Below are 22,695 nucleotides of genomic sequence, written 5' to 3'. Positions count from 1 at the left end.
TGGGAAAGCGGCCGGCAAGCAGCTCTGCCCTCGGGGATGCCGTCACCGCCTTACCTTATAGTCATGGGGGATGACGGGCGAGACCTGCCGGCAGGTGAGCACCACCTGCTGCCCCGGCAGCTCGTAGACCAGCCAGGCACGGGGGTACAGGGCGTGGTAAAAGGCGTAGCGGCCGCAGTAGCCCCAGTTCCAGCCCTGCAGGCTGCTGGGTCTCTCCAGGGACAAGACCTGCTGGTAAATGGTCTGCCCCTTGCACCGCAGGCACACCGTGAACTGTGGAGGAGAGGAGCCCGTGCAGGGGATGAGAGGAGCCCTGTGGCAGATGTCCCAGCCGCCCAGGCTGCTGCAGTGACTCTCACTCCCCTCACAGTCCTTGCTGCACACTGTGTTCAGCAATGATTCCATAGTGGGAAACGCCAGGGTTCAGCTGCCAGCGGCAGAACTCTCCCCACCAACATTTTCACCTTTAGAAAAGAATAAAAATTATTTGTAACTTTACACGTGTTATTTGCTGTCTTAAAAAGTCCCGTATGAATATGTAAGGTGACTATGACTTCTCCAGTACCTTGAAGTCTGTTGCTCTTCAGTTGCAAGAGTAGAATTGGCTGCAGCCTCCTCATGTCTGCTGGGATGGTCAGAGCAGCCACTGGTGCTGCAACAGCTTAAAGGGAGAGGGGCAGTGCAGAACCATTGGGCAGTTGTCAGAGCAAAGCTTTCTGGCGTTCACGGGCAGGCAAAGGCCTCAGCTGAGTGCAGGAAGCAGTGGCTTTGTCTGTGGGAGGCTGACAAACCACTCCACTGTGTGTTGGGAAATCAGAGGGGAGCTTCAGGTGCCTTGAGCTGCTCATTCCCTCCTGTGTTTAACCCAGTGTGGGGCTGGGGCTGTGCCCGGGGCTCCAGGCAGGGTCTGGCGCAGCCCTCCTGCAGTAAATCCCTGCTGCAGTTCCTTTTGGGGAGGGAACAGCAGCTGTGGTGCATTCCAGAATGTGGCCTGCCCTTCCCCAGCTCAGCCTCGTGCTGCTGCTGAAGGTGGCACTTGTTCCTGCTCTCTGGTGAGCTCTGAGCTGACTGCAGCTGGGACTGGTGAATTCCCATCCTCTGTTACTGTGACATTTCATGGATTTTTCCCATGGATTTTGCTCCAGTGCCTGTCTGGCACCCCTGTGTCTGTGAGCTCATTGACGTGGGCTTGGTGCGTGCACAAGTCAGCAGTGAACGGGTCAGAAATGCGACGTAAGAACAGCCCGTGATCCAGTCCTGAAGGGAGTGTGCCCAAAAGCCTCTGCCAGAGAAGGGCACCCCAGCCCTTCACTGATTCCCACAGCACCCTCTGGGTTTATCTCCAGAGCCACACTGGGAATAAATATCTACAGGGATGTTTGGCTTGAGCACAGAGAGAAGGGATTTGCTGCTTTTGCTTTGAGTGTGCCCAAGCTCTGTGGCTGGACTGCCCAGCCTTCCCTGGCGAGGTGCTGCCTGGTGTCATCCCAGCCTCTGCTTGCCCTGACTCTGGTGTCACCAGGGTGGGAATAAGTGTCTGGCATGTCCCCAGCTGTGCTGGTGAGCCTCATGGCTCTTGTCTCTCTTGCAATTTGATGCTGTGATTACTCCATGACTTCTGCAAAGACATTTCCTATCTTTATGATCAATAACCAAAATCTTGCAAATGCTGTATTTTTTCAGCTATGTGCAGGGGGTTTTAATCTCATTGTTGTCCTCACTGTGCTTCTGCTCTGCTGCTTTTTGCTGAGCTGGGGGGTTGTTTCCATGCTCAGGAGCTGGATGGTTGTTTTTGATTTCTTTTTGTTTGCATGTTTGCAGGTTTCTTTTTGTTTACCTTGTGTGTCTTTGTTCTCTTTTTCTGTTTTGACAATAGCTTCCTCAGTGTGCTTCAGTCTATACTGAATAGCTACTCAATAGCTTCAGTCTATTTTGGTAAATGTTTTTAGTTCTTACCTTAGTTTTTTGTTGATTTTTTTCCTTATAGTCAGAAGGAGGTTTTTACTTTTTCCTGATAATCTCCTGAAATAAGTGCTTAACCAGCAAGCACAGCTGACTTTTGAGAAGTCTTTAACTTTCCCTTGAGAGAATAGTTTCATGTACCTGCAACCAGACACAAAACCACCAGGGGTCATGGGTACCTCAGTCTGACTTCTTCATCCCCAGGCTGCCTCTTCTCTCTCTCCAAGTTGCCCACTCTAGGTCACAACCCTTTGCACCATCATCCGGTTACAAAACTGAAAGGATTAAAGTACTTTGAAACTCATTCTGACTAAGCTGGTTTTATTTCTTCCTTGACCTGAAGCTGAATTTTTCTTGTACTTCATTTCCCCAAAATTCCCAGCAGTTACACAGACAAACCTAACAGTATCCATAACATGGACTTTGCAGCTGCAAGATAAATTCTGATGTTGCCAGATTGGCTTGGCCATAATTTTTGCGTTTGGTGGAAAAACACCTCCAGCCTTGCTGATCCTGGACAGTCTTTTGTTCACCTTTAGCCAGTGTCCTGTCTTTTGAAGGCATTGTGCTGCCTCCTGTAGCTCCCGGAGGCCTATCGGGAGAAGAAGGTGTACCGCTCGCTGGCCTACATGCGGCCCCTCAGCATCTGGAGCATGCAGCTGGCCCTGGAGCGCCGGGCTGGCCGGGCACCGGCACCCGCACAGCTCCCCCAGGGCAGCACCCCCCCTTGAGCCTCGTGGCGCTGGGCAGGGCACGGGGTGCACCGTGGGCTGGGGGGTGCAGATGGCAGGCAGGGACCCTCCCCTCCCTCTCTGTGCTAGTACTGACATTGCTGTTTTCCTTCCCTACCTCCACTACGTGCCCTTGACCTCAGGGGGCTTCCAGCTGCTGATGCTGAGCACAAGGGGGGGACCAGAGGTGTGGGGGATGTCTCCTCAGAGCGTGGTGGCTTAAGGAGTTGCTGCTGGAGCCTGTGCCTCCCCTTCCCCATCACTCAGGGCTCTACCAGCCTGCAGGCTCCCCAGCCATCCCAAGCTGCAGCTGGTACCTTGCCCGGGGGCACAGGAGACCTCTCTCCTGCAGTCATTGGGCTGGGGGAGGTGGGCAGCTGTGCTGCAGGGAAAGAAGAGGGTGTGTGTGAGCGTGTGTGTGAGGATATTGGAGCGGTGCACTGGGGCACACGGATGCTGTCGTTGTCCTGGGGTGGCACTGCACACAGTGACTGGCTCTGCCCCAGGAGGGCCTGTGGCAGATACAATCCCCAGGGGAGACCCGGCTCCCTGCACAGTGACAATCTGAGCCCAAGAAGCAGGTCCTGGTCTGGTACCATGGCCCCCTCCCTGCTGGCGCCGGGGGCAGGCAGTGGAGCACATTCAAGGGGATAAATCACTTCAATTCTTAATAAATCTGTCCAGCTGTCTACTCTCGTTCTTCTTTGGTGTGTTCTTTGGCACAGGACCAAGGTGGAAGAGGGAACTCTTGCAATTCCCCATTATCTTCCTGGACTAGGCTGAAGGGCTAGGGAGGCAGGGAGGGGACAAGTCCCAGTGGTGCCTGACTCTTGTGGAGTTTTGCTGAAGGGAGCAGGATGTGCCTCTTTACCCCCTTTTCCAGATGTAATGGCATGAAAGACCTGACCCTTGCTTTCTTTTCTGCTGCCTGCAAGGTGCAGTAAGGCCAGGAGCCAGAAAATACCTCTGTGAGCAGCAGCTGTGCCAGTTAACCAAACCCTGTGCCCTTCTGCTCAGGGCTGGGCACCTTACTTCCTTTTCCTCCTTTGTGTGCCAGCACAACCTTTGAAGGTTGCACCAGCCTGATTAGGGAGGCATGGGGATTAGGGAGGTCTGCTGCCCTTCCTTTTGTGTTCCCAGACAATGCTGGGAACTGTGAGTTTTGATGGATGCCTTGGTAATGCTGAGTCACAGCCGCTGCTCCAGCCTCCCTAAGCAGTGGGACATGGGTCCTGCATGTGTGGGGTCAGCATGGCCCCTTTTTGTGGCACCAGGGAGCAGCGGCATGAGCACCAGCTGGGACAGCACCTCTCCCTCACCAGGCGGAGCAGGACAGAGCTGGGAGTGCTGGGTTCTCCCCTATACCATGGCTAAGTCATCAACAGTACTCACAGAGACAGCACAGCCAGAAATTCCCATGGTCATGGACACTGCACCATGGGATAGCACTGGGATGGGGTGGGATGGCATTGGATGGCATTCCAGGGCTCAACAAGAGCATACAGCCTGTTAGACAGCGTGGCACAGCACAGCCAGGGCCTGCAGCCCCTCACCCTGCACCCGGCACAGCACAGCACGGCTCAGCACGGCACGGCCAGATTCTGCCTCAGGGCTGCCCTCACCTCCCTGGAGGCAGCACCACAGGGCCAGGGCGAGCAGCAGCAGCATCTGGGGTCCCCATGGCAGTGGTGGCTGTGTGTGCTGCTGGGGCTCTGCCTGCACTGCTGCCCCACGCCCCCTCAGCCCCTTTTTTATAGCAGAGGGAGCTGAGCCTCCTGAAGGGACATCCGTGGGGTAGGATAGCCCCATCCTCTCTGGGGATGCACAGGGGACTTGTGCAGGGCAGGGACAGGGAGCTCACCTGATCTTGGATAGAGCTGGACAGAAAAAGAGCATGAAGGGCATCACAGGGACGGCAGTGGAGCTCTGTGAACCCCGCAGGTAGGGCAGGGCATCTCTGAGGACATCACAGTCAAGGGCTTCACAGGAGGACCCTGAGGAAACCACAGGAAGGACTATCAGCTCTTTCTGTCCACTTTAGAGCTCAGTGTTCCCTAAGTCCTCAGCAGCCTTTAGGGTGGGATGGCAAGCAGCCTATCCTATTTGCTGTGAGCATTCTTCCCCCACTTGTCTGTCTTGGGAGCTGGGCAGGCAGGGCATCGCCACGGTGGCCCAGGGCTGTCAGTGGGTGACAAATGGCCTTTTCTCCACTCCCCATGGGAGTGTTCCTGCAACCACATGAGTAGAAAAGTAACAATATCCAGGAAGGACAGGTTGTCCTGGATGCAGCACGCCCAGAGCAGCTGGTGTCATCCTCACATGGAAAAGCCCACAGACGATGGAAAGGGATGGAGATGCAGTCCCTTAGGGTCACCATGGCAAGGTTGGTGGGACAGGGGTGCCAGCACATCAATAAGGAACACCCGAGGTTCCCACGTCCATCCATATCCTGTTGGCAGCTTCCAACAACAGCAGTGATGTCCCAATCCAGCTGGCAAGGAACAGGAGCAGGCACTGAGGACACCGCAGCTTCTGGCTGGACTGGTGTTGCTTTGACACCTCAATACTGTTCCTTAATCCCAGACAACGTGCCTTCCAAAGGTTGGGGTTCAGTCTGCAACAAGGGATATTTCTGATTTCTCCTCCACTCTGGGCTGTGTCGCCTCAATTAGTCTTGTATCTGATAGGCTCAGCTTTCATCAGCTTCTGCATGGATGGAGCTGGGGGCTGAGAGGGCAGTCCCTGCTCACAGGCACTTTGCCTGCACCACTGTTTTTCAAGGCTGTCTCAACGCCAGTTTGAGCAGCAAGATAACTTGTCCATTAACTGTTTCTTACTATTATTCACCAGCCCTTATTTTTCACAACACCCTGAATGTGCATGAGTTTTAAACCACAGCCCTGATGACTTTTAACTTCTTCAGTGCTTCCTGCTTTGGATTTCTTCCCTGACTGCTGGTTGCCCCCACTTTCTGCTGTGCCAGGGCTCAGGCATGGCATTGCAGAATTTAGTCCTGGTGATGATTGCCAGCTCCAAGGCAATTTATTCTCTGATCTTTGGAGGGCACACACCCCATGGAGACACCTCAGCACTCAGCTGAGATCAGTCAAGAAATCTGCCTGCTTGGGCACTGAGCTGGGCCCTGAACCTGCGAGATGAGCCACAGGGATTGTAAAGTACAGGAAAAATAAAGATTATGTGAACAAATGAATAATATTGTTTGTGTGATGCTAAAATAAACCTACGCCTGTAAATGAGCTGTGGGCTGCCATCAACAGCAGGGAGACTTTGTGTTGTCCATCCACAGGGTTCCTGCAGGAGCCCCCTGAACCGTGGTGGTGGAGAGGGGTGATGGAGAGGGGTGATGGAGAAGGGATGATGTCTGCCCCTCCTGCCCTCTGCACCCTTCCCGGATTTACCCTGCTTGTTATCCCAAACATTGGCAATGCTCTGGGCAGCACCTGCTTGCCAAAAAACAGTCAGAGCAAATGGCAGCTATGTGCTAAAACACACCTTGTTAAACAGTTGATTTCTGGGACAGAACGCACTGGGGAGGAATGTGCGGCTGCCAGCCAGCTCTCTAGAGAGGGATTTCTTCCAGGCAGGATGCAAGAGGGCTGTAGGGTTCCTGTAGGGAGGAGAGGGGGCTGTGGAGATGCCAGCAGCAGAAATACAATTCTCTCCAGCCTGGATAGCAATGAAATTTATTGTCAGAGAGAAACCAGGGCTCAAATGTGAAATTTAAGAGAAAGCAAAGGCTGAGAAAAATAAAAATACATGTTGTTTATTTTTGAGACTTTGCAAAGAACTGCCTTGTCTCCAGTTTACAAAAAGTATTATTTGCTGGTGAATAGGCTCCATCAGCTTTTGTTATAATGATTCGGGAAACAAAAACATGCATTTTAGGAGACTGCCTTGAAAACCATTCAGAAATGGGTGAGAAACTCTGGGCTGTATCCATTCACTTCAGCCTCCTTGGCCAGCAACAAGTGTAACATAAGGGGAATTAATGAAAATTTGTTCTTACAGTTGTCTAAGAATCCCTGTATAAATACAATTTTTGTCATTATTAAGATCCAATGTCCCAGATATTCAGTGAATGTTGGCTTCTCACTAAGTAAATAATTCCCTTCCAACACGCACCAGTTTGCAAAAACAACAGCTTAACATGCACATCAGACCTTCGCAGACCCATCAGTAGGGGGGTGGGGGCAGGGGGCCACAGGAAAGCTGAACCCAAAAGAATCTGGGTGGTGGGTGAGCTTGCATGAGCATGCCTGGTGAGGAAGAGCAGGGTGAGCCAGTCCTGGGGTCACCAGGCTTAAGGAGCCTCAAAACCTGAGTACAGAGTGATGTGGCAAATAGGTGACAGAATGGACAACAGCTCCAGAGAGGGGTTTTCCCCACTGACCACTTCCCAGCAGCTGCTGATCGGCAGGAGCCAGACCCTCCCTGCAAGGTGCCAGGGAAGCAGGAATGGACATTTTCAGCACTCATTTCTGGGAATGTTTGCTGCAATTACCCCCTCTTATGGCTGGAAACCACAAATTTGGAAACACCCAGATTGCACAATGCCCTGGCCAGAGGTGCCACCCACAGCCCTGGCAGCTATAAAAAGGAGAGGGAGCAGGAGCCTCAGCAGACACCTGCAAGGAGCACATCCCAGGTACATCAGCTGTCCTCCTGCTGCAGAGATGGTGCAAGCAACTCCCTTGCTGCTGGTGCTCTTCCTGGCCCTGGGGGCTCATGGCCTCGCTGCGAAAAAGGTACTGAGGGTGGGATGCACAGGGTGGGGTGGGCAGGGGGCTGTGGCTGCAGGCACCAGTGCTGAATTCCTGCCCTCCAGTGCTCCCTGACCGGGCGCTGGGTCAATGACCTGGGCTCCAACATGACCATCACATCCGTGAATGCAAATGGTGTCTTTGCTGGCTCCTACCACACGGCTGTGACAGCCACCTCCAACGAGATCAAGAAATCACCGCTGCAGGGATCCATGCAGAAGGGCCCTAACCAGAAGGGCCAGCCCACCTTTGGCTTCACCGTCAACTGGAACTTTTCAGGTACTTCTTTCCCAGCCTTTATGGTATCCTGGACTTCCCCTGCCCTGCCCCTTCTGCTCTTGAAGTTTTAGGTAATGGAGCTCTGTGCATTGTGTTTTAAGGCTTACAAGCAGGTATTGTATTCGAAATAAGCAAGCATTGTTTTAACCAAAGGTACCTGTGCTTATAGTGGTTGGACGGAACTACTATCAACATGCTTTTGCTTTGTGTGATTGGTCAAGACAACTGGATCAGGAAAAATGCAGTGCTGAAGCAGCTCTGACTGGGTAGAAAGTAAATTCTGGCTGGGGAAGGTCATGACTTATGGCCCACTGAGTCAAGAAACCCACCAACTCAAGAGAAGAGAAAGGCTGAGCCCAAAAATTAATTAGCATCAGATGCAAGAGAATTTTTAACCAATAGGAGAGAGAATAGTAATTAATAAAAGAACTAAATAATTCGTAGCCAATGAACATTAATACCTTTGTTTGCTAGATGTGTAAATAGCAAAATGTTTTGATAGTTATTGTGCTTGATCTTTGGAATAACACTGAGGACTCAGGCTTGTGGAACTAAAACAGAAAATCAACGTCTCTCTTAGATGTGTAACTACTGCCTTGTTATACACCAGATAACAAATCCAATTCTTCTGGACAGCTCTGTCACAGCTCAGCACACACATTCCCAATACCCCTATGGTGTCTGTGTCTCATGGTCCCTTCTGTCACCATACCCGAGGCATCATGCGTGTCCCCTGCTGTGACCCTCCATGGCATAAAGTCTCCTTTGCAGCCCCCCAACCCCACCACGGTCCTTGGGGGTCCCCCCTGCCCCTGCCCAGGGCAGCAGGAGCCCGTTCAACCTGGAGCAGTGCCCAGTTGCCCATCTCCCACTGGGTGTCCTTTGGCAGGAGGCCAGGTTTCGGCAGCCGCTGCCTGCCCACAGCCCCCTCTGCTATAAAAGGGCACAGCACACAGCCACCACCACCATGGGCACCCTGGGCTGCTGCTGCTCGCCCTGGCCCTGCTCGTGGCCCCTGGTGCTGCACCAGGGAGGTGAGAGCAGCCCTGGCAGCCTGGCCGTGCTGAGCCGTGCTGTGCTGTCCCGGGTGCAGGGTGGGTGAGGGGCTGCACGCCCTGGCCATGCCATCATCCCTGTGGTGCACTGGGAATGACCAGGGGGCTACCTGCTCCTGCTGTGCTTTCTGGTGCCATGCCGTGCCACTCCATGCTGTGCTGTGCCACAGACTGCTGTGCCATGCTGTCCTGTGCCGTGCTGGGCCACCCCTGGGCACAGTGTGCAGGGCTGACAGAATTGTGTGTTTCTACCATGCCATGCTGTGACACCCCAGCACACAGCTTGTCAGCTCCTCTCGTGTCCTGCTGTGCCATGCCACGCCACGGTGCAGTGTCCATGACCAAGGAGGCTGCCAGCTCTGGCTCTGCTGTCCCTGGGGCTGCTGTGGGTCACCTCCCCTGCTGTAGGGGGTACCCAGTACTCCCAGCTCTGCCCTGCCCTGCTCAGGGAGGGAGAGGTGCTGTCCCAGCTGGTGCCCATGTGCTGGTCACTTGCCACACAGAGGGGCCATGCCATGGGACACACATGCCACTGCTGGTGAGGGGAGGGGGAACTGTGGCTCAGCATTGCCCAAGCCACCCACATAACCCCGGTCCCCCGTGTGACCTGCAGGGCCTGTGGAGAAATGAGCTGGGCTCCAATATGATCATATTTGCCACGAACACAGCTGGGACCCTCTCAGGCTCCTACCAAACTGCAGTGGCAGCCACCAAAGAGCAGGTCCTGGTGTCACCCATGTGAGGGGTCCAGCAGCATCCCAGTGCCAAGAGATGCCTCACCTTCAGCTTCACTGTGCAGTGGCAGCTCTCAGCTACAGCAGTGACAGTGATCCTCTGCCCGTGCTGGGAGTGGGAACCCCCTGTCTGGTGCTCCAAATCCCCTGTGGCACCCAGAGGAACCCTGGCTGTGGGCATGGATTGGCCACGTGCACACACTCCTGCCATGGGAAGTGGTGGTGGCAGAGCTTGTCTGTGGTGGGTTTCAGGGTTGTCTGGACAGAGGGGTGTCCATCTGTCTGTCCAAGGGGCACGGCTGATGCCCAGCTCTGTGTCCAGTGATGTGGAACAGTCCACCTGGCCAGTGTCGCAGGGAAGTCCATCTCTCTGTCCAGGGCATGTTTGTCTGCCTGTCTGCCAGGACCAGGTGGCCCAGGCTTCCCTGTCTTGAGATGCAGGTTCTCACCCTCCTCTTCCTCTCTCAAAGCTTGCCAGACTCCTCCACTGCCTTTGTGGGCTTCGTGGATCACCAAGGGAAGGAGACCACGTGGCTCCTGTGGGAAGAGGTCCTGTCACACAAGGACACCTGGAAAGCCACAGGTGAGCTATATCCATGCCATCTCCCCCTACAGGGTCAGCTCTTCCACCTTCACCTGCATCAAGTGATGGGAACAGGGACCAGTGCTGTCTGCACCCTGCTGTTCTTCTGCCTCTCCAAGTCTCCTCACTGTCCCAGTCCCAAGCTGGGCTCCGGCAAGGAAACACACCCTCACTTTTCTCTGCTTCTTCCCAGTGCCTCCCAGCAACCTGTTGGTGGGGCTCCCCATTCCCATACTTGCTGCCCCCCACATGGAGCCAAATAAACCTTTCCCCACACGGCACAGAGCTGTGTCCCTTTTATCCATGGTATGCAAGCAGCCATGTGTGGATGTCTCCCCATCTGTGGCCATGGGGAGAGCAAGGTGCTGGCAGGGGGACAGCAGGGAAGTGGTTTTGAGGGGATGGGAAAGATGGGGTTGGGGGACAGTAATTCTGCTTGACCATGGCTCCAGCAGGTGCCTTCTTGCCTGTGTACCCACCTGGGACATTCACAGTGCTGGGTGGCTCCAAGCAGCACCCCCAGTGTGGGGCACAGCACACCCCGCAGCTGGGGGTAGGGGTGAAAGCCACATGCAGGCAAACCAGCACTCTCTCCTGGCCTCATCCCGTGTCTCCACACCCCTCTCTGCCCCATCTCCCATCAAACTCAATTTCCAGCTGTTGCTCTGGTTGGGAGTCTCCCCATGCACATATGGGGAGGGCTCTCACAGAGGGAAATCCGGGGTGTTGGGGTGGTCCAAAATCCAGGCTGGATGCTGGGGGGATCAGGAGAGAGGCCTGGGACTCCAGGGGGAGCTGCTGGACAGACTGGGTGGCCAAAGCCAGATACTGCAGGCGTGGATCTGCATTATGCAGGCACAATGTACTTCCCACTGACTGGCTGTCACCCGATCAGCTGGCAGGTGGAACAGGATACGGATCCTTTCTGGTGTTCACGTTCACAGGATGTTATCTGAACATTAAACTTTATCAGCTCCCTAGGAAAGGAAACAAATCAAACAAGGGCCCGATGCCCTTTGCACCGGTCTGGCGCTACAATTCAGTAATCCATCATTTCAGCAGCTCATGAAGTTTCTAACTCATTAGTTACATAATCCACGATGCACAGCTCCTAACTCCTCCTGAGCACCACAGGGAGAAGCTGTGTGAGCAGGGAGAGGTGCAAAGGGTGTGAAGGACAACACTGCCTGGCAGCTGTAGGGCTGCTGGGGCAAGAGGTTGCTGGATGGGGCAGAAAGCACACAGTGCCCCAAGAAAGTGTCAGTGCCTGTCTGCCATCCTCTTCCTCTCACAGTGTGCCTCTCCTTCCCCAGCCTTCCTCAGCCTTTGCTCTTTTCCCTCATTCCCTGCTGGGTTGGGGGTTGCACACAGAGCACACAGACCTGAGACTCTCCAGAGTAAGCTTGTACTGACTGAGCACAACTGGTTGGTGTTGTGATTGGTGGTCCAGCTTTTGGCCAAAAGTTACCCTGCATCCTCATCCTCACCCTTTCACCCTCATCCTCATGCCTGCACTCTGCACAGAGCCCTCAGTTCATCCCCACTGATCCTTGGCACTGCTCTGGTTGTGCTGGGGTCATTCTCCTGCTTCCCCTCCCCAAACGCCCACTGTGGCTGTCACCAGCACCAGAAGCACCCAAAGACTTCTCTGAGTGGTCTGTGAGGCTAAAGCCAGTGCAGGTGGTTGAGGCTGGGAGCCCTGAACAGCAGGGCATGAGGCCACTGAGAACCATACTGGCCTAGGACATAAGATTTAATTTCTGTCATTTCATTACCCCCACAACTGCAAATTCCCTGGCTCCTAGTTCCTCCTAAGAAGGCAGCCAGTGCGACAGAGAATGATCCAAGCATTGTGCTTCCTTAATAAGAAAACTGAAAGTAAAACTGTAGAGTTTCTGAGAAATCAGCAGTGGGGGCACCACCCCCTCTGCATCACAATCTGTGTTTATCAGCTGTCCTAACTATCCCACATCCTGTCTCTGACCTAGGTGTGATCCTGCCCCATTTATTGACATTTCATTTGCCTTTTTCTCTTGCCTGGTACATGCAACCTGGGCTGCTCACCTCCAGCCTGCAATGCCTTACTCAGAGGTTTTCCTGTTGCTCTTTGGGCCGGTTTGCTTCATTCATCTCCCAATTCCCTGGACCCACTGCAGATCACCTGCACATACCTTGTCCAGCCCTCGTGACTCTCTGTCCTTCTGTCCATCCCCTGTGGTGACCAGAGGGTGCTTTGGGACACAGGAGCTTCAGCAGGGCAGGATGGAAACTTAAACCCAGCCCTCAACCAGTAGACATGGGGCTAAAGACCCCCAGTCTGGGTGATGTCAGTGGGCAGCTCCATGCAACCCCTCCTGCATGCCTGTTTTCCCCATCCCCATCCCTGTGTCAGTCCCAGTTCCAGTCCGCATGCCTATCTCCATCCATGCCTCCAATCCCTCATCCCTGCCCCCATCCCTGCCCCATCCCCATCCCTTCCACTCTTGCTTCCCTCCCCATCCCTGCCCCTGCTCCCCCATCCCACCAAAACCTCTTCCTGTCTTCATCCCCAGCCCTGTGCCCATCCCCATTCTTGACCCTGTCCCCACACCTCTTCCCGTCCCTGTCTCCTTCCCCTTCCTTGTCCCAGTATCAGTCCCTCCCTCAGGTACCACCCGGGGCTTTCCCGGAAAGCAGCGTCGGAGCCGAATATAAGCCTGTGAGTCACTGGCACGGCGTGGTCCTTGCCGCCGCTGCATCCCGAGCTGCATCCCGAGCTGCATCCCGATGAGCCGCCGCGTCCTCTCCCTTCTCGCCCTGCCTGCAGGGGTGTCCGTGGCCGCGGCTGCGGCAGGCTTCCAGGTGGGAGCTCCTGCTGGGGGCACGCGTGGGAAACTCGGCTCCGGGGAAGTCTGGGCGGGAGCACGCCTGGGGATCCCGGTGTTCGGGGAGGGACACGGGTGGGAGACTCGCGGGAGGGGTGGAACATGGCATGGGAGCTGCAGCGCTTGTTAGGGGTGGGACACGTGTGGAAGACCCCTCTGCGGGGGGAATATTCGGCAACAGGATCCTCTGCTCCAGCGGGTATCCAGACGGGAAACCCTGCCGAGGGAGATGAGGGAAGAGATGTTCGGGGGTAATCCGTGTGCCCGGCAGGAATGTGCATGGAGATTCCTTCCCTCTAGCAGGGGTCCTGCATACGGAAATCCCCCACTTCCCTCCCAGGGACATGGAGGGGAATTGGGACGTGGGAAGCATGGGGATCCTGCCTCAGGGGGTGACGTGCCCCTGTCTCGGACGGGATGGGAACAGGCAGTGCTTAGAAATGCAGGTGGGATGTGCAGGGCTCTGGCTGAGGCGCAGCCCACTGTGGACCTGAGGGATAGCACATCCCAGTGAGCTTCCCTGTCGTGCTACATGTGTGCTGAGCACGGCACAGGTACCCACAAACACGGGCAGATGTGCCCTGGACTCGCACAACTCACCTGCCAGGGCTACAGCAGGGGTCCCACCCATGTTCCTGCCTGTCCAGGGCTCCCACCGTTCACTTTTCCTCTTCACCTCTCCCTTTTGCTTGGCTTACCCCAGCTTTTGGCCCTCTTGATGTAGCTGAGATAGCAGCAACTTTATGAATCAAGTATTTTAAAAATGAATGCTCAAGCACTCTCCAGACTCCAGAAACACTCTGCTGTGCCACCATCCACAGCCTGACCTGTGTTTGTGCTCGTTTCCAAGCTTCTCTGCCAGGGAGTTGAGCACCCTGCGGAGAAAAAGGCCAGTGAGAAAGAGGAAAAGGCAATCTTTAACTGCCTGGGGAAAAGCAGAAGGCAAACCAAGGTGAGTGCCAGCACCCCGTGGGCATCAGAGGTTGTGGGCAGGGGGCTCAGCCTGTAAGGGTACAGGCAGCCCCCTGTGTACAGGCAGCCCCCAGGGACACATCTGCTTATCCCCAGCCATGCAACCTGACCGGCTGGTGGGAGAATGATCTGGGCTCCAAGATGCAAGTGTTCAAGGTTGGCAACGACGGAACCTTCTCTGGGGAGTACCACACTGCCGTGTCAAGCGCCAAGAAACCCATCCAGGTGTCCCCACTGACTGGCTCCCAGCACCTGGATGAGGATGGACAGTGCACCTTTGGCTTCACTGTCAACTGGAAGAAGTTCTCAGGTCTGTAGCTGCATGACGGCTGTTGTTGGATGGAGTGGTGGGATGGAGAGGGGAGCTCAGGCAGGTCCCAGTGCTCATCCCAATTCCTCTGCTCTCTCTGCTGTCCTCTGTCCCTCCTTCCCTGATCTCTCCCCACTCTGGATGGTGTCTGCAGACAGCAGCACACCTCCCAAAACAAGGTCTGGGTGAGACAGCACCAAGGGTTGCTTTGACAACACCTCTGCCACACAGCATTTCCTGCAAATATTGGGATCCACTCAGGCTCCATGAGCCCTAAACTCATGGATGCCTGTGAAGCTCCAAAATCAGCTGGGGTCCTGTTGGGATGCTGACAGCCACCACTGCTTTAGACTCCACAGCTGTCTTCGTGGGCCAGTGCTTCAACGGGGATGATGGGAAGGAGGTCCTGCACACCTCCTGGCTGCTGCGGGAGAAAGTCGACTCGGAGACGGATGACTGGAAAGCCACCAGGTGAGCCAGGGTTCCCCAGTCCATCTGGGATCCCTACCCTGCTGCTGGCTGGGCACCAAGGGGCTGCTGCTTCCCCGCAGGACCGGCCACAACACCTTCACTCGAAGGGGCTGAAGGAGGCAGAAGCACTGCCTTCTCTGCCACACTGCACTGCACCTTATCCTGGCCACACTCGGCAGACAGGAGTCCCCTCAGCAGCCTCATGTACCAGCATGCCCTGATGTTTCCAGCTCTGGAGGAAGGTGTCTCAAAAAACATCAAATAAAATTAAAGATATTTAAACACAGCCTTGTGCAGTCTGTGGATATGTCCTGGAAAAGCTGGGCTAAAACACGGTGGGGAGTGGGTGTGGGATGAAACTCTCATTCCCTTCTTCTGGGAAGAGACTGACCCCAAGAAAGCCCCTTTTCCAGCCCAAACAGGACAGTGCATCCTCAAAGTAACCAAATGCCAAAGTAACCCTCTGACACTAACTGTGACCAGTACTCACTCTTTTCTGTTGAAAGCCTGGTGAGTGTGATGGGAGGGTGAGCTGGGGAGCTCTTCTGCACCCCAAAAACCTGGCTGGGAGGCCCCTGGCTCTGACACAGCCCTTAAGCAGGCAGGTGAGGGGCCTTGGCTGTGTCCACACTCCTGAAAAGTGCCAAGGGCTGCTCTGTACCAGCCACACAGGGCCAGTAGCTGCAGTACACCCGGCCCAAAAACCTTTCTGGGAAATGTGATTTACTGAAAAGCTAATGACCAGTAAAGACAGCCTCTCAAATCTCTGCCCAATGGACTATGTGACTGACCAAAACGGGAAGTGCCTCTGCTGCCTTAGGCACTCCTCTAAGCCAAAGAAAATGATTTCCAGGAAATCAGCTCTGGGCCTGAATGTGAAACTTAGTCCTTGTGTCTTTGATTCTCAAAATAACAGGGGACAGTGCAGCATGCCCTGAGCTGGCACACTGCCTGGATTTGATGAACTTAAAAGCGTGACTGAGCTGCTGGGGCTGCCACCCCCCTCTGCTCCCCCGGCTTTTCTGCCACAAAAGCTGTGGGTGGGAGAGCTCTGCTAACAGCACTGTGGCTTTAGCAAGTTTGCCTGCTCTGTGTTTTCGCCTGCCTTGTTGCAAACTCACATGTGGTTTGCTTCTTTCTCCCTGGGGCTCATCTTCCGCTTCCAGAGTGGTGCTGCTGTTCCCTTCTCCGTGCCTCACTGGTATTTCTCCAGCTTTTTCAGTTCCCTTGCAGTATTTCTGACCAGAATATCTTTACACCAGCCCTCTGCTATGCATTTATGTATCTGCACGGCTTTTTACGTGTTTTTAGAGGAGTCTGAGAAGTGGGAAAGTGAGAGGCAGGGGGAGTGCAGGACTCTGCTCTCACCTGAAGCGTAACCAGCTCAGCAGTGAGGTGCCCCCTAAGCCTCCAACCTCCCTGCCTGCATCCTCCTGACCTCATTATTGCCTTCACGCCAGCATCTCCCCAGGGCAGGCTCTCCCAGAGGCTGTGCATCATTCCCAGAGTGCTTCAGCAAGGCAGCAGGGCTGACCACAGCTGGAACATCCTGCAAACCCCGGCAGGCAGCTACAGCGCCGGTGAGGAACACGGCAGGCACGAGCTGGCAGAGCTATTTCCAAGGCCAGTCCCTACATGGGGGCACCCAGCCTGGCTGCCATGCATCCCTGGCACACCTCCGGTTTGGGGTGACAGGTGATTGGACCTGGGGGTGACTGCAGGCATCTGGGAGTGGTTAAGGATGGGGATGTTTCTCTGTGGACATTCAGCACCCCTCAGCTCTGAGTTGTATTCATCTGCAGACCTGCTCATGGTGCTGGTCTGCAAACCCAGCACCATTTGTTTCCCTCTAGCATGGCCTCATCAGCGAGGCAAATGTGAGCAGGGCTTCCCCTCCAGCCCCACTGCAGGAAAACCCGCTGTTTCTGCTGCAGGACAGGGCTTGATCAGGGTCGTTCACACATTGTGAATGCCTCCAGGGGCGGTGGAGGCAGGAGGCACCTGAAATCACAGGGACATGGCTGTGTGGCACAGCTGTTCACACACATAGTGCATCAGTTTAAAAAACAAACAAACAAAAACAAAAAAAAAAAAAATGAACTTATTAGGATCTTGGGGTGATGCTTGCATAAGGATCAAATCCCTTCAAGCACTGAAGTCACTGTTAGAATGGAGAAGGAGCCTCAATTGCAGGGGTCCTCCAGAACTTACATGTCTTAACCACATGTGGAAAACTGTCCTACGCAACCGTTTTCTGCGGGAACTGCTCCTGTCAACCGTCTACAAATGTCTCAATGCTGAACATCTTGGTGCCCAACATCTCTCAGTGCAGCTGTTGACCCACCCAAGCAGATGGAGGCAGGGAATTCCCAGGGTGCTCAAGGGACTGCATGGTTTGTGGGTTTTGGTGTAGCAAAACCTGGTACCCCTCCGCTCTGCAGCAATGACAAAAGAATAAATTCCATTTTCAAGCCATAACTTCACTGATGAGTGGGGACACATAGCTCCCATTCTCTCCACCACTTCTACATGGTCTTCTGGTCTGGACCACACATTGTTCTCTGTTCTTCTGCCTCTCTCCTTGGCCCTGTTTCTGCTGTAGCCTTGCCAACCACAGACTGCCATCCTTAGAGAATGGAGGAGCTCCTCAGTTATGTTCTCAGCCCTTCCTGGGTCTGGTTTGGAACGAGAGCACCCTCCCAGATGCGTTTTTCACCCCACCCTACAGATGAGCTCATGAAATTGGTCAGTATAACCCTTTGTGTGGATGAGGAACCTGCAGCCTGTCCAGCTCGCCCTACATGGCTCAGAGGGTTACTCACTCCTGCCACCCTGCCCCACCCAGGCTGTGCTGTGGCACCAGGGCTGAGTCCCCTCCACTGCACTGCACCCTGACCAGGCACTGGGTCACTGACCTCCAGTGTAACCATCTTGGCTGTGCACAGAAAAGGCAACTTCACTGGCTGCTGCACACACCATGGATGAGGCTGGGTGTCACCGCTGCAGGTGACACACTCGATGAACCAGAAGAGCCACCCCACCTTCAGCTGTCAACTAGAGATTTTCAGGTGCTTGTCCTTCCCAGCCTCCCTCTTGTATTCTCAGAGCTCCTCTAGTGTCCACTGAGATGACCTTGGAGTATCCCTGCCCTTCCTGTGATGCCCAGCTCAGCTGGGCTCATGCCACCATGCCCTGCATATCCCATGCCTGTTCAAGGTCCCAGCAGGACAGGAGGCTGGGGAGGGAAACATCACCCACCCACAAGCAGCCTTTCCCACTGACAAATTGGGTGCCTAAGAGGGAGAGCTCCACCCCATCCCATCCCATCCCATCCCTTCACGGACTGCAGGCTCCATCACCGCTTCCATGGGCCAAAACTTCACAGATGAGGAGAGAAAGGAAATATTGAAGGACCACGTGGATCCTGACATGCTCGAGGATGACAGCAAAGCTAGTGGGTGGGCTGCAGGGCACATGTCCACCCTTGCTCTGTGCTGGTGCTGCCCTGGGGGTGTTGCACGGAGCCCACAGGGGAGTGCCAAGTCCTGCGTGCTGGGAGCCAGCTGGGCAGCAAGCAGGGGAGAATGGTGTCAAGATCCCAAGCACTTTTGCAGCAAGTCCCCAGGATGGGAGTTGAACACAGCCCTGTAATTTTTTTTATTAAAAGTAAAGTGCAATTTGAACATAGAATCCTGCTCCCTGAGGAAGAGGAGAGTGGGTTTCCTTGTCTTCAGGCCCAGGAAAGAGGAGAAGGATTGTCAAAGCAGATCTCACCCCTTGTGCTTGGGCAGGGGCCAGAGAGGCACCTCATGATCTGGACCAGCCAGATGCCACTTCTATGTTCCCCTGCATAGTTGGGAGTGACGTGTTCACCTGGTTAGAGTGGTATCTTAGGGGATGTCTCTGTGCCGTGCTCCTGTGCATCTGCCAGGCAGTCTGAGCACCCCCATTACAGTCTGGCACCATCAGGAACTCCTTGGGAAGGGTCAGACAGGGACAGGGCCCTGCCCAGCCTCAGAGCATCATGCATATGCCATCGGCTCCCACGGTGTCTAGGGCAGCGCTGTGCACAGAACACACCCTCCCACAGGAATAAGCGAATTTTAACATCTGCATGTCTTCCAGGAAAGCCATTCTGCACTTGCAAGGATGACTGATTCAAGAACTCCCGCTGCAGTGACAGTCTTAGGTCCCAAACCCGAGGAAAGCCCAGCACAGCCAGGACAAAAAACAGTTGAGAAAGAGCAGCAGGAGGGGACGGTGACAGGGATGAGCCCCTGCAAACACGCGACATCAGTCGGTGCAGCAGGGCACAGCTGGCCGGGCTGCTCTTGCTCCAGCCTGTGTTTAGGTGTCAGCGCTGGCTCGGTGGCAGCGGGACAGTGACAGGCCGTGTCTGCCCCCAGGGCTCCGGCACTGAGCAAGGAACGGGGTCGGCGGAGCCTCTTGGACAGTGGGTGTGTAAATCATCCCTGCATCGCCCCCTCCCCGCACAGCCGTGCCCACCCCCGCGTTCCTCCGGCGTGCCCAGGTCAGGCAGACCTCCTCACCTCGCCCGGCCGGGGCACGCTGACATCAGGACACCCAAGCCGCAGCTGCCAGCCGTCACGGCTCCGGTTACAGCTCTATAAAGGGGTTTGGGATGCAGCAGAGAGGGAGCAGCCCCGGGTATTTCGCAGCCCCGCAGCCATGGGGGGCGGCGCTTTCATCCTGGTCCTCGCCCTCGCCGTGGCCCTGGCAGAGAGTCTTGCTCCTGCAGAGAGGAAGGTACGGGGATGGGTGACAGCGGGAGTGTGGCAGACATGGCAATGGGACACAGTGTGGGCAGCCAGGAGTTCCCCTTTAAATGCCATTTTAGGCTTAGACAAGCAGGAGAGTCTTGCAAGAACCAAGTCCAGGCAGAGGGCAAGGTATCCCAGGATCACCCTCAGCCACCTTGTACCAGCTCCAGAAAGATTTGTTCCCACGAGGGAGCCATGCACAGGGCATTCCTTCCCTTGGGGGTTGTGCCTGGGAGCACCGTGCATCCGACACGTCTGGGTCTGTGTCTGGGTGTACCCTGCATGCTGCAGGGCTGGGATATCCTGGCCTTGCTCCACCATCCTCTCAGCAGCACCTGGGGCAGCATTTCCCCAAAGTGGGATCAGGGACAGCCAATGCCCTGCAGCTGCACTCTCAGCAGGGCTTGTGGCTCCCCTGGTGTGGGGCAGCAGCAGGGATGGGGTCCCTCTGCATGCGGGGGCACAGAGAGTACGTGGCTGTATTCCTTCAGTGCCAGCTCAGCGGACTGTGGAGGAATGACCAGGACTCTCTGATGGAGATTTCGGTGTTGAGGGACAACGGGGACTTCCAGGGACAATACCTTACACGAGTCACCCTCTCCGGGGGCTGTGCCCAAATCTCCCCACTGAGGGGTGCCCAGCAGCAGCTTGGAGAGGAGGGCTGGCCCACCTTTGCCTTCACTGTCCGCTGGGACAAGTTCTCCAGTAAGTGCTGGGACACCTGGGGATGGCACGGCAGTGTCAATGGAAGCCACGCATGCGGCCAGCAGGAATATTCTTTCATCAGGAATTCAGCTGGGTGATGCTTTGGTGCAGCTAAGCAGCAACACCTGCACAGCATGGTGCTAAAGGGGCAATGCTGGGCTTGAACAGGGGAGCCCCTCCTCACCCAGCATCCTTAGGGCAACCGTAGTGGTTCCAGGCCCTGTCAGCACAACTGGGATGTGGTGCTACAAATCCTGCCTCCTGAGGGAGCCACAGGGAAGGGCAGGATCTCCCCAGCATGGGTTTGGTGGATGTGTGGCCATTGGAGCAGGATCACAGCTGGATCTGGGAGGACAGTGGGGTAGGGGAAGAAGCCAGTTTCCCCATGGATCTCCCAATAAGTGCTTCCTCCCAGATGCCACCACCGCCTTCGTGGGGCAATGCTTTGTGGATGCAGGTGGAAAGGAGATACTGAGCACCATGTGGCTGCTGCGTGAAGCTGCTGGGTCACTTGAGGAGGACTGGAAAGCTACAAGGTAGTGGGGGAATATGGGTGACACCAGTCCCACAGAGGGGTCCCCCCTTGAGGAAACTTCGGGGGAATTCAGGGACACCCCATCACTGCTGAAGCACTGGCAGCTCTGAGCAGGCAGTGTCTGTGGGTCATCCTACAGGAACTCTCAACTTCTCACAGGGTGGGCAGAAATGTCTTCACACGCAAACGCACCACAAAAGGAAAGATCCTGCCGAACTTGTCCCCTCCCTGTGAGGCTGTGTCTCCAGGCCCATGATGGGATGGTCTGGCTGCAGCCTAGCTCCTCAACAAGGCAAGAAAAACCTACCTCCCAGTTGAGAATAAAATTTTTAAATCATCAGCTGTTGCTGCCTTTTCTTAGAGTCCGTCCTTGCTACACCTTCTGTCTCCAAAGATGCCCCTGCTGAGGTGAGGCCTCACCACTGCCCTTCTGCAGGGACATCTGCATCACTCCCTGATCCCACCCATCTGCCTCCCTGGGCTCATTCCCCACCTCATCTAAACCCAAACTTCCACCCTGTGTCATCATTCCCCACCTGCCTGATGGTGGCAGGGCCAGCAGCAGCATCCTGAATTCAGCTCACTTCCTTGCAGTGCCTTCATATCCATTCCCACCAGACCCTTTCCAGTACTGGGAATCCAAGCTCTGTTGGGGTGGGCAATGGAGGCAGCATTATCAGTAGATTTGAAATGCTAATTAACTTTGTGCTGTATGGCACCTCAAGTAAAATGTGCACAAGTTAAAGATCCCATCCCATCCCGTCCCATCCTATCCCCCTGGGTTACATTCAGGGATTTTCCCCTTCTCTACCATTGCATTTTGCCAGTGCCTCTCTATTTGCATCTGTGGACACCTGCCAAACTTAGTCAGCTCTTTTGACACAAAGCTTTTGGCAGGTCCGTGGGTGAAGAGAAAGCCTCTTGCAGAAGTGCTACAAAAATACCCCAGCCCCAGGGATGACAGCACTGGGGCTGCACAGTCCATTAAGCCTGGCCCAGCTCTAGCAAAGCTGCAGCATGGTGCCATGAAGTGGGGGGAAACCTGGCACCACCCTGGGATCTCTAACAAGGTGGCTTGTCCCTGCCAAACATCACAGAAAGGCAGCAGCTGGCATCAGGCCAAAAGAACAGAGTGTGGCATCCAGGACAACAGCAAAAGAATCCCCAGGGGAAATGTCTCTGAGTACCTGTGGATAGGCCATGTGTCTGGGACTGAAAAAGACAAAAAGGAGGAGGGACGTGTAAGGAGAGGGATGTTTTCCACTCAGCCCAGCTTTTGAGGTTATCTAGATGAGAGAGAGATGTGCTGAGCACAGGGTGCCAGGATGTGCCTAGCAGTGGGCATTGAGAGGTGCCACCCCAAAGGGGCACTCCCCCACCCCCAGTTTGCACACTACAGCCCTGTTTCCATGCCCTGCCCCAAACACCGCTGTCTTGAACACAGCAGGTATTGATTCAGCTGAGTCCCACCTGAATTTTCCTAGCCATATGCCTGCTCCAGGCATCACAGCAAAGGCATGGCTCAGGAAGACAGGGACAGTGAATGCTGCATTTTTCACATGAAAGGTCCTTTAGAGCAGCAAATACGAGGAAGAAGTGTGAATACAATGCTGCTTATCACACTCTGTGTGTTTAGCAAACACACTCCCTGGGACCTCAGTAGCACTGCTGCAGTTACTTCTTCCTCTCTCACAAAAGTAAAAGCAAAAGTGTCAAAATCAGTAGCTGACATCCAGAGGAGGCTGGAGAAATGTTACTGCTTCTAAAATGAATAAACTTTCCCTTCTGTGCAGCGCTGCAGCATCCTCATCAGGCAGTGGCAGCAGCAAAGCAGGGAGGGGGTGAATGTTGAAATAGGTGGCAGTTTCCAGCCTTTGTGCATGGGAGGCAGTTTCCCAAAGAAGGTATTGATGCTTTCCAGGCTACTATAGG

The 22,695-nt window shown here is 54.9% G+C and overlaps 5 protein-coding genes across 5 annotated transcripts; 4 read left to right on the top strand and 1 right to left on the bottom strand.

Moving 5' to 3' along the window:
- Nucleotides 1-42: 42 nt before the first annotated feature.
- Nucleotides 43-679, bottom strand: LOC121343884 (non-lysosomal glucosylceramidase-like). The gene is made up of 2 exons (XM_041419416.1): nucleotides 566-679; nucleotides 43-464 (listed from the first exon to the last, which is right to left on the bottom strand). Exon 2 carries the CDS (start codon nucleotides 403-405, stop codon nucleotides 43-45), a length of 363 nt encoding a protein of 120 aa, XP_041275350.1. The 5' UTR covers nucleotides 406-464; nucleotides 566-679.
- A 6,677-nt stretch (nucleotides 680-7,356) lies between these two features.
- On the top strand, nucleotides 7,357-7,824 carry LOC121343878 (avidin-like). Its single transcript, XM_041419402.1, has 2 exons — nucleotides 7,357-7,459; nucleotides 7,540-7,824. The coding sequence occupies exons 1-2, from the start codon at nucleotides 7,388-7,390 to the stop codon at nucleotides 7,822-7,824; spliced, it is 357 nt and encodes a 118-aa protein (XP_041275336.1). The 5' UTR covers nucleotides 7,357-7,387.
- A 1,510-nt stretch (nucleotides 7,825-9,334) lies between these two features.
- LOC121343871 lies at nucleotides 9,335-11,868 on the top strand. Its single transcript, XM_041419390.1, is given in 3 exon segments — nucleotides 9,335-9,644; nucleotides 9,865-10,125; nucleotides 11,750-11,868. Coding segments are annotated over 3 exon segments (690 nt in total).
- A 1,023-nt stretch (nucleotides 11,869-12,891) lies between these two features.
- On the top strand, nucleotides 12,892-14,902 carry LOC121343936 (avidin-like). Its single transcript, XM_041419544.1, has 5 exons — nucleotides 12,892-12,966; nucleotides 13,840-13,941; nucleotides 14,058-14,271; nucleotides 14,622-14,742; nucleotides 14,823-14,902. Exons 1-5 carry the CDS (start codon nucleotides 12,892-12,894, stop codon nucleotides 14,854-14,856), a joined length of 546 nt encoding a protein of 181 aa, XP_041275478.1. The 3' UTR covers nucleotides 14,857-14,902.
- A 4,462-nt stretch (nucleotides 14,903-19,364) lies between these two features.
- On the top strand, nucleotides 19,365-21,103 carry LOC121343798 (avidin-like). The gene is made up of 4 exons (XM_041419285.1): nucleotides 19,365-19,509; nucleotides 20,015-20,228; nucleotides 20,644-20,764; nucleotides 20,923-21,103. The coding sequence occupies exons 1-4, from the start codon at nucleotides 19,432-19,434 to the stop codon at nucleotides 21,017-21,019; spliced, it is 510 nt and encodes a 169-aa protein (XP_041275219.1). The 5' UTR covers nucleotides 19,365-19,431; the 3' UTR covers nucleotides 21,020-21,103.
- Nucleotides 21,104-22,695: the final 1,592 nt, after the last annotated feature.

Source organism: Onychostruthus taczanowskii, unplaced genomic scaffold (assembly GCF_017590055.1).
Source record: "Onychostruthus taczanowskii isolate IOZ18803 unplaced genomic scaffold, ASM1759005v1 scaffold108, whole genome shotgun sequence".
Taxonomy (NCBI): domain Eukaryota; kingdom Metazoa; phylum Chordata; class Aves; order Passeriformes; family Passeridae; genus Onychostruthus; species Onychostruthus taczanowskii.
This window is presented reverse-complemented; position numbering and strand designations above follow the sequence as displayed.